The sequence below is a fragment of the Salvia hispanica genome, chromosome 6 (genome assembly GCF_023119035.1).
Source record: "Salvia hispanica cultivar TCC Black 2014 chromosome 6, UniMelb_Shisp_WGS_1.0, whole genome shotgun sequence".
NCBI classification, from domain to species: Eukaryota; Viridiplantae; Streptophyta; class Magnoliopsida; order Lamiales; family Lamiaceae; genus Salvia; species Salvia hispanica.
This window is the reverse complement of record NC_062970.1, coordinates 38,975,766-38,987,206: the sequence shown is the minus strand read 5'-3', so window position 1 is coordinate 38,987,206 and position 11,441 is coordinate 38,975,766. Positions and strand designations below refer to the sequence as shown.

Here is an 11,441-nt window from a genome sequence, read left to right as displayed (position 1 = left end):
TTGGATCGAATCATGATATATTATCGGAGTTATTAGTGTTTTGAAAAGGCCTTTTACCTTGAATCATGTTGTTATCAGGTTAATATGCTAAGAGAGAGGAATGAAGGATACAGAACTATTAAATTCGTGGACATAAGCTCGGATGAGTATGTTAGGTTTGGTATACTGAAAACATGTTTCGAGCAAGTTTCGCTCGAATAGAATCTTGCTTGTATACGTAAAACTCTATAATCCACTTTTAACCCGATTTAGTATTATTCGAGCAGTCTCGCACGAATAGAATCACTATTATTATTACATTGTGTTTGCTTGTGCATTTATAAGATGTTTTACAAACATTTAAATGCATAAGAAGTAAACAACGTCTAAGTCTTTTGCTTAGTAGACCGGTTGTGGGCGGCGTCCACTTTAAGGTAACACGGTCGGATCTATGCAATGCTTTGCAAAAGAAAAAAAGAATTTCACAACCTAGATAGGCTTTGGCTACCTATCGTGAAAGGTTGCAATGTCATCCCGCATATTTCTAAGCCTTATTGAAATAAGATGACATTGGTGTGGTATAGCACTGAACGGATCTAACAAGAAGACGTGTCTTTATGCTATCTATTGAAAGACTAGGTCTTGATAAAATACTATTTCCTAATCTACATATGTTAGCATTGAGCATACGGTATTGATTATGCACTACTTTGACTTATCAAATGGTGCGGGTTTTTTCGCAACCCAATAATCCTGATATATTGGGTAGTGGTGATTAATATCTAGCATGCTAGGATTGCTATTATATTGAATCGTGCGCGAGGTGAGTCTCGTTTGATAATGTCCTCAAGAGGAGCTCGAACAAAGTTTTATTATTCGAAAAATTGGCCAATTGGAGTTTTATTACTCTATGAATAATAAATAAATGTTTCTTGCTAAGTCCACTCTTGGAATTAATAAGATATTAATTAATTAAATCCATAGCAGGCATTAATTAATTAATGGACATTTATATCTTAAGCGCGGGAAATAAATAATAAATAACGGAAACCCGAATTACTTGTAATTTCGGATTTGGATGGGGAGAGTTCAATATTACTTCAGTAGTAGGCTTTCTGCTCGTAATATTCCAATATAAGCTTGTATTAAATTGTGGGTTCAATTTAATTAGGAAAAAGCTAATTGGGGGAGCCCATATCCAAAACCTTCCATAGATCCCTGTCTGGGCCCATAAGGAACTTAATATAAATAGGAGAATAAAGGAGACAGAAGAATCACAATTTTTATTCTAAATTTTTCAAAAATTTCAAACTCTCCAGCTGTAGGAATTTTCGAATTCCACTCCTTTTCCCAAAAGGATTTCTTCTGTCTTCTTTATTTAAGTCCTAGTATTTTGATAAGATCAGCCCACCCTGATATCGAGATACAGTTCGGGAACCAGAGAGAAGATCCGCGGTCTAGTATTGAAGATCATCACATGGAGAAGGCGCGAGCAATCGACGATTCTTTGGAGAATCAAATCGGTAACTCTAAACCGTAGAAATCATGTTTAGGATTTACTTTCTATGAGCATGAATTATTTGCGTTCTAGCATGCAATTATCTGTTTAACATGTGAATTGATTAATCGCATAATCGGTCAAATAGATCCTACGTCTGATTTATTTGTTTTGTACAAGTCTTCCGCTGTGCAAGGGGCACCAAACCCCAGCAGAGTATAGTCCAGAGGATAATCAAGGTCTTGATTACGAAACTGTATGTTCTCCATCCTTTTTAGTTATTGCTATATTGATTGGTTTTGTCAATCTTGCAAAAGAATCTTTAGAGTTATCTGTTTTTGGCTTCAAGGGCACGAGCCAAGGTTGTCTAAAATGATGAAATGCAATGTTAGTTACAACAAACATGCTTCTTTTGATTCTGCTGTAGCTAACTTTTTCTGATTTTCCTCCAAATACAGGTAGTGGGATAAATCCACGCAATTCAATCAGATGGCACTGTTGTGAAAGATGTTGAGGTTAATATTTATGTGTTTCACTCTTTACAGTTCTAACTCTTAGTTTCATGTCAACTCTATTTCATTTTACATGTTCCTGTTAAATCTTCCTATAATGGACTCCTAGTACTCTCTGATGGTTGATGTCCTATCTACTTTACTTGTGGCTTTAAGGTAGTTCACACGTTCCTAGATGTTTGATATAGCTATCCTATGTAATGCTAGTCATGTGTGCAGATAAAATTTTATATCATCAACTTAGAAACTGCAAGTTGCAAACCTCCCTCAGAAACGGCATTCACTCTTTACAACAAGTAGTACTATTAAATTTGATGAGTGTTTATGCAACCTTATCAGATACTATTATGGTCGATGCTTGAATGCATAAATAAACATTTATGTATATTTTTGTAGTTGATATATGCATACAAACTTCTCATAGAATAGGTAGGTCCGAAAGTTAATTTTCTTGAATTTAGGTTAAGTTTGTTGAGTTACCTTTCAAATTTCAAGCAGAATATAACAGAAGAGATTTCACATATGCAGGCATTCCGAAAACTTTATGAAGCAGTTGGTTTGGGATGGGTTTATGCCATTACAAAATACGAACCTGTAAGTCCATCTTCGACGTCTTCAAATAATGTGTTGTTATCCTGTCTCTTTCCTCAACTGGAAGCTTGTTTCATCTATTGAGTGAACCGATGACAATGTGTGACCCACAGATTGCAAGCATTGCAGATGCTGTGTATGGAGTTTGGGCTAAATTGTTGGTTTTAGGGAGTTACAAGAGATAATCGGACGTAATACAATCCAAGAAGGAATACAGAAAAGAACTGAAACGAAAAATACAAATGGAAATCGAAACTACAAACTGTAGAACAGGAAATAGCCGAGTCGAGGAGGCCTCTTTCCACAAGACGAGATACGCCCCGGTAGTGCTCTTTCGGATTGGTGTTTCGTCCCCAGGGCTCTTACAGCCCATCTTAGTCCACTATAATTATTACATGTAATAATCCTTCTTATTAAATACTAGTTTAATAAGGTTGTAACTTCCAATGTGGGATAATTAACTCTCTTAATTATTCCCTAAGCTTCTCTCATAGCTCATTAAGTTTGCAATTTTGCACAACTTTAATCCATTATTTCTCACTCACCGGGAATCGGATTTGAGAAAATAAATATACCACGGTCATCTACTCCGAACGTAGATCGACACTATATTATTTAATTTCACAAAATTAAATATCTCGTTGAAATTATAATTGGTCAAAGTTCATTGACCGGGCATAGATTCCAACAATCCCCCACATGAGTGGAAATAGCCAAATGCAAATGCATGCAGACACAAGCTCAACCCTCGAGAGGTATATAAGCATAAGGATAGGTAGCTTTTAGCTTTGAACCTTCCATAGTCAACGCCATCGGATACACAGGCGGCCTAGTAGCGCGATGCTTTGAACTAGTCCCCCACGGCGTGCACCGAGACAATGGTGTTAACACTTAAACACCTCAACCTCATCCGTTCTCACGTTTTGTGTCCTTTGCGGCCTTGGACACCACTTTGGATTCATAAGTGTGTAATTTGAAGCGGCCACACTTCACACTTACATAGGTGATTCCTACTCGAGTATCTTGCCCTACTCGGTCTCTTTGAGAACTCAATCTCCTTGAGATCCTTAGAAATCATTAAAAGTCATAGACTTATCCTCACCACAAGGCAAGTTTTCAAACACTCTATTGCTCTCTAGGGAATAGATGTCGATGAGTGTTTCTCACGAACTCTCATAGCTTAGTTTTCCCATTGAACCAAGTTCTTGGGATCTCCAGTCATCATGGTTGGGTTACCACTATGACAATTCTTTAGTTTGTGGATTTCAAACCCATTCCCTCTAGCAACTTATTCATTTGATCACGGTTTAACCCTTTGGTTAGCGGATCCGCTAGATTATCTATTGACTTCACATAGTCAATTGTAATCACGCCTGTTGTGATCAAATGTCTCACGGTATTATGTCGTCGTCGAATATGTCGAGACTTGCCGTTATAGAAGCCATTGTTCGCCCTCCCGATAGCGGCTTGGCTATCACAGTGAATCAACACTGGTGGCACTGGCTTAGACCAACCTGGAATATCCTCAAGGAAGTTCTTAAGCCACTCGGCTTCTTCCCCGGCTTTATCTAAAGCTATGAATTCTGATTCCATAGTTGAACGGGCTATACATGTCTGTTTCGTGGATTTCCATGAGACAGCACCACCCCCAATAGTAAAGACGTATCCACTTGTTGAAAGTGAGTCCTTATTGTCGGATATCCAATTCGCATCACAGTACCCTTCAAGTACCGGGGGGTATCTCGAAAAGTGTAGCCCATGATTTTGAGTATGTTTTAGATATCTCAAAACCCTTACAAGAGCTCTCCAATGCTCTTTGCTTGGATTACTCGTGTAGCGACTCAACTTGTTCACGGCACAAGCAATGTCCGGCCGAGTGCAATTAGTTAAGTACATAATGCACCCAATGACCCGTGCATATTCTTCTTGTGCAACGGGTTCGCCCTTGTTTTTGCTCAAGTGAACATTGAGTTCAATTGGAGTCTTAACCGGCGCGCCATCATAGGCATTGAATTTCTTCAATATCTTCTCAACATAATGAGATTGGGTTAAGATGATTCCATCGGATGTTCTTAGAATTTTCATTCCAAGAATTACATCGGCTAGACCCATGTCTTTCATGTCAAAGTTTCTCTTTAACATGGCTTTTGTCTCGTTAATCACTTGAGTGGTACTCCCCATGATTAACATGTCATCAACGTAGAGACACACTATAACGTACCCATTATTAGTGCTCTTAATATAGACACATTTGTCACACTCGTTGATTTTAAACCCATTTGATAACATCACATTATCAAACTTCAAGTGCCATTGCAACGGCGCTTGTTTTAATCCATAGAGGGACTTAACCAGTTTGCATACCTTCTTCTCTTGTCCGGGCACTACAAACCCTTCGGGTTGTTCCATATAGATTTCATCCTCTAGTTCACCATTTAGAAACGCAGTCTTAACATCCATTTGATGAATCTCAAGATTGTGCAATGCAGCAATCGCGAGAAGCACTCGGATAGATGTAATCCTCGTTACAGGTGAATAGGTATCGAAGAAGTCATGTCCTTCCTTTTGTTTAAAACCCTTTACAACTAATCGGGCTTTATACTTATCCACTGTTCCATCGGCCTTAAATTTTCTTTTAAGCACCCATTTGCACCCTAAAGGTTTCGCACCTTCGGGCAAATCAACCAACACCCAAGTGTGGTTTAGCAAAATTGAGTCAATTTCGCTTTGAACAGCTTCTCTCCAATGTAACCCGTCTGGGCCATCGAATGCTACTTTTATTGACGTTGGCTCTTCATCCAACATAAAAGCAATGTAGTCAGGACCAAATGTTTTTGGTGTTCTGACCCTACTACCACGTCTTAGTACTGCATCACTTGGATCATGCCTCACTCGCTTGCGCGATTTAGGCTCTTCATCCGCGGATTTAGAACTAGTGGCTTCATCCACTGTTTTAGAACTAGTGGCCTCATCTTCAATTCTTGTCTCGGAATTGATTGGGACTTCTTCTTTGTCCTTGCAAGGAAATGTATTTTCGAGAAATACGGCATTCCTTGACTCGATTGTTGTTCCTACTGTAATAGTCGATATTTCAGACTTGTGAACAACAAATCTATATGCACTACTGTTAAGTGCATATCCAATGAAGATACAATCGACTGTTTTAGGGCCAATTGTAACTTCTTTGGGCGGGGGAACCATCACCTTGGCCAAACACCCCCACACTTTGAGGTATTTGTAGGATGGTTTCCTACCTTTCCACAATTCATAAGGAGTGATGTCTTTTCCTTTGAGTGGAATTTTGTTTAGGATATAGTTGGCTGTCAAAATAGCCTCCCCCCACATGTTCTGGGGTAATCCTGAACTTAGTAGTAACGCATTCATCATCTCTTTTAGAGTTCGATTTTTGCGTTCTGCTACACCATTAGATTGTGGTGAGTATGGAGCAGTTGTTTGATGAATTATACCACTTGCGTTGCATAACTCCTCAAACGGGGCTACATACTCGCCTCCTCTATCACTTCGAATCGCTTTGATTTTACAACCAAGTTGATTCTCAACTTCGTTCTTATAATTTTTGAACGCTTCAATTGCTTCATCTTTACTTCTTAAAAGATAAATATAGCAATATCTTGTGCAATCATCTATAAAAGTGATAAAGTACTTTTTACCACCTCTAGTTTGCACCATCTTTAAATCACATACATCCGTGTGAATTAATTCAAGGGGTTTTGTTTTTCGTTCAACTGAGTGAAACGGTAACTTAGTCATTTTAGCCTCAAGACATATTTCACATTTGTCTTGGCTATCCACTTCAATTGCCTTTAGTAAATCTAAGTTCACCAATCTTTTAACGGCTTTTGAATTTACATGTCCCAATCTACAATGCCACAAATTTGAAGACTCGGTCAAATAAGAGGAAGTAGATGCTTTATTATTGTTGTTAGCCAAAGGCTTTGGAACAAGGCGTGTAGCCACACTAAGCTTGAAAAGTCCGTCGGTTACATAACCTTTTCCGAGGGACTTCCCAAACTTGTACAAAACAAACCTATCAGACTCGAATACAAGTTTAAACCCCTTATTAACTAGTATTGATCCTGACACTAGGTTCTTGCGGATGTCCGGGACATGCAGCACATCCTTCAAAGTGATAGTGACGCCAGAGGTCATCATGAGAATCACGTTGCCAATGCCGAGGACCTCGGATGATGCTTGATTCCCCATGTTGATCTTCCTCCCTTCAACAGCAGTGTAGGAGGCAAACTTGCTCCTATCCGAGCAGACATGAGCCGTAGCGCCGGTGTCGATGTACCAGCCGCCTTTGTTGTCAACAATGTTGACTTCTTCAGTGACCACGGCAACGAGGTCATCTTCATTCCAGTCCTTGAACTCTTTCTCAACGACGTGGGCTGCCGGCTTCTTCTTCTTGCTGCGGCAGTCTTTGGCAAAGTGGCCAACTTTGCCACACTTGTAGCATTCGCCTTCAAACTTCTTTGTAGGCTGCTTTCCCTTCCCCTTGTCCTTCTGATTTGGGCGAGGGCGTTTGTTGGAGGGACCGCCCCGCTCCAACAAGTTGGCTTTGGCATCAAGTGGGCTAAAGCCCTTAGCCTTTTGGTCGATCTTGTGCACATCCGCTTCAATGCGCAGCTTCACGATCAAGTCTTCAAGACTCATCTTCTTTCGCTTGTGCTTGAGGTAGTGCTTGAAGTCCTTCCAACTAGGAGGAAGCTTCTCAATGAGTATGCACCGCACAAAGTTGTCGGGCAAATTCATCCCTTCAGCCGCGAGTCCGTGGATGATCATTTGGAACTCTTGAACTTGTTCCATGACCGGTCTAGAGTCGACCATTTTGTAGTCCATGAATTTGGATACTACAACATGTTCCGTACCGGCGGCATTGTCGATACTATATTTTTTCTCTAGGCTTTCCCACATCTCTTTTGATGTGGTTACAAGGGAGTATACATTGTACAAACTATCATCTAATGCACTTAGAATAAAATTTTTACAAAGATAATCTCCTTTGCGCCATGCTTCATAGTCCGCCATGACCTCAACACTTGTCTCTTGATCACTTGGCGCGGGCGGCTCGTTCTCCGTGAGGAAGTTGGTGATGCCCAATGTTGTCAAGTAGAACAACATCTTTTGATACCACCTCTTGAAGTCAGCTCCTCCAAATTTAGGTGGTTTTTCGGCGGGTGGCATCATTCTCGGTGCCAAAGGTGCCGCACTTGGTCCTTGGAAGGAACCAATTCCGTTGCCCCCGAAGGAGCCAACAACATGGTTGGGCATAGAGCCCCCACCATTCATGTTGGGCGTAGAGCCCGCCATGGTCGTACCAGATCCGAAGGAACCGGTACCCGTGTTGGACCCGAAGGCCCCAACACTCGATCCATTGAAGGATCCGAAGGAACCACTAAAAGTGGAACCAACCGACCCACTAGAGGATGATCCAACAGTGGACCCAAAGGGGTTTGTAAACCCCCATGACAATGTAGACGAAGAGGTGAACCCAGGGGTAGGGACCATTGTGGGGATTGGTCCGGTGTTCGCCATGGTGGAAGAGATGATGGCGGCGGTGGTGGCCGGATTGGTGGCAGCGGCGGTGTTGGATTCAGTCGACATCTCCAGCAAAGGTGATTATAGTTTCGAAAGTTTTAGTTTCAGTTTTAGGTCCAGATCCCTTCAAAAGCAAGTTATATCTCGTCTTGCGATTGTTGGAGATTTATGGATTACAAGAAGGAATACAGAAAAGAACTGAAACTAAAATTACAAATGGAAATCGAAACTACAAAGTGTAGAACAGGAAAGAGCCGAGTCGAGGAGTCCTCTTTCCGCAAGACGAGATACGCCCCGGTAGTGCTCTTCGGATTGGCGTTTCTTCCCCAAAGATAAAACGGCTACGTCTCTGGTGAAGCAGCACCGCTATTAGCAGAGCTCCGGCGAACTGGATGGAGGAGAGGGCAGAGCTTCGACAGAAGAACAATGCAGAGAGAGAGAGAGCTTATGATGCAGAATGCTTTCTAGTGTTTGATGATGTGTAGAATGCATGGAATGGCTAGCCTATTTATAGGCTCGGTCCACTGCAGGGGGTCAACGGCCATAATGGCCGTCATTAAAGCTAGACCGTAACGGTCGTCGGTTACGAGCTGTAACGTTCGGGCGTTACAAGCCGTTACGCGCTCAGAGCTAGAGAGGCTGAGTCTAGAAGCTTCTAGATTCGTTCACGACGTGGACTATCACGTGTCAGCCACGTTGGCTTACCGCGTCATACTGACGAGGTGGCATCCCGCTTGGCTCGCTGAAGGTCTAAAAAGAACTAGACCCACTAGACTTGGGCCAAGCCCACGACCAGGCCCAAAGACCAAGATCCAAGTCCAAGGGCACGGGCGCGGGCTCGAGGCACGCGGCGCGCGCGTGTGGGCTCTTACAGCCCATCTTAGTCCACTATAATTATTACATGTAATAATCCTTCTTATTAAATACTAGTTTAATAAGGTTGAAACTTTCAATGTGGGATAATTAACTCTCTTAATTATTCCCTAATCTCCTCTCATAGCTCATTAAGTTTGCAATTTTTGCACAACTTTAAACAATTATTTCTCACTCACCGGGAATCGGATTTGAGAAAATAAATATATCACGGTCATCTACTCCGAACGTAGATCGACGCTATATCATTTAATTTTGCAAAATTAAATGTCTTGTTGAAATTATAATTGGTCAAAGTCCATTGACCGGGCATAGATTCCACCATTAAACAAGAAGTTTTTTTCAAGAATTTCAAAGCTCATGAATGGAGTAATAAATAAGGATGCTACATTATTCTATTAGAAACTTATAATCAGAATGAGATTTTGTTAATGACCATCCAAGTTGAGTTAAACAGAATGAGATCTTGAAATTATTTATGATTAGTGAAGCAGGTCTCGCTCTTCCAGTACTCCATCATCTTAAATTAATTTTTGTACATAAATTAAAGATAAAATTACAGAAACAACAAAAGTAAACAAGTAAAGAATGATTACGAAAATAATACTCTCGACAAACAAGTGAAAAATGAATACGAAAATTAAAAGAAAAAGGTTATAGGTAGTATTGAAACTTGTGGCCCCTGACCATAGGTACAATGATAAGATGAGAAAAAAAGGTTAAGGGCAACAAAATCAGCTGCATGTATCCGATGATTTGAAATACTCCAGCTCGCCAAACACAAACAAAATTCAAAGCTCAATAAAAATATATCTTTCGCATAAACCAATGTTTTGGTTCACCTTTTTAGCAAGTGCAATCTCCCGACCGCTGCTGTGACTGAGACTTGAGGTCGACATCGACTATCTCGTCTCGCTCCTTTGGTGACGGAGTTTCTATCCCTTGGAGGGCTTCAACGATCTTCTCGAACAGTTCCTGTTTATATTACATGCAAACTACATCATCAGAACATTATACTTTAATGACACTTAAAAAAGCGTATACCAATCTACTCATCAATATAGATTAGTCAAAATGAAAGACAATGATCAATGCTTGGAAGGAATCTCACCCATATAAATAAAAGCAAAACACATGAAAAGTATAATTAGGAATGTTTAGTTTAATTTTGGGTGTTCTACATATATACTATGTATATGATCAAATGGCTCAAGACATGGTGTTTACCTCTTATCCACCAGATCAGCCTTGTTGCCAACTAGGAAAATAATAGCATCACTTCCTATCTCTGTGCGAGCATACTCGATCCACTTTGTAGTGCTAAGAAATGACTGTCGACCTAATAGCAAGCAATATACAATCAGTACTACTACAAAAACTAAGAAATATATATATTAATCTACTAGCTAGCACGAGGCGTGGAGATATAGTGACATACTTGTAACATCATATACTATGACTGCAACAGAGGAGTCCCTTATACAGCCTGGCATAGAAATACTGAATCTTTCATATCCAGCAGTATCCCTAAACATGAATAGATCGGAAGATCATTCCTATAGCATAGTAGGACTAAGAATCACATACAATTTTAACTTTCACTATGGTTTGAAAACTCAAATATGATGAACTACAAAAACAGGCATGCCTTGTTTTCCCAAGGTGCACTAATGGCATAGGAAGATACTGAAAGCTTCTAGAGTATTTTTTTGGCACGTGGTTTCGAAAAGAATGCAGCTAATAAATCTAGCCGAGGAAGTATTTCAGAAATCATCCATATCAAGAAGCATATCTTACCATAGCTTCAAACTTACAGTCTGGTCTTCAACATTAATTATCTTTGAAAGTAAATCAATACCAATCGTTACCTGAACAAAGCAAATTGTAAAATAGTATGGTAAATTTGTTCTATATTATAACAAGCTAAGAAAGAGGTTCTTTTGATAGTGTAAACCAAAGTAAACTTAAAAATACTCCATGAATATATTGCAGCAGATAACTGCAGTACTTATTCTCTAGTAGTGTGGTGCTTATTATTTTAAATCTAGCATAACATTTGGTTTTTGATATTTGATGATCCAAGACTCTTGATGACCGATGTCTACAAAAGACAGTGACTGTACCACTGTGAAAAATATTAAAAATAGAAAAAATGTAAAAGATGTCAGGAATTTTAGACGAAATAAAGTGGGTGTCAATTGCTAATTAGTGATATTACGGATCATATCCTAACTCCTAAAACAATACTCTTCAACATAATTTGAAACTCAGAAATGTTAAACGTTAACTTTACAAAGATGTTGATTCCGCACCCGATAAGTATCATCGAATATGCCGTGTACAAACCGAGAGATGATACTCGTTTTCCCGATGCATTGCTCTCCTAGGAACACTAGTTTGTATTTGTCGAGGGCTGAAACCGAAGCCAT

General features: G+C 40.0%; 1 protein-coding gene across 1 annotated transcript; it reads right to left on the bottom strand.

Moving 5' to 3' along the window:
* Positions 1-10,235: 10,235 nt before the first annotated feature.
* Positions 10,236-11,441, bottom strand: LOC125196374 (ras-related protein RABH1b-like). The gene is made up of 4 exons (XM_048094865.1): positions 11,325-11,441; positions 10,810-10,880; positions 10,451-10,539; positions 10,236-10,351 (listed from the first exon to the last, which is right to left on the bottom strand). Exons 1-4 carry the CDS (start codon positions 11,439-11,441, stop codon positions 10,236-10,238), a joined length of 393 nt encoding a protein of 130 aa, XP_047950822.1.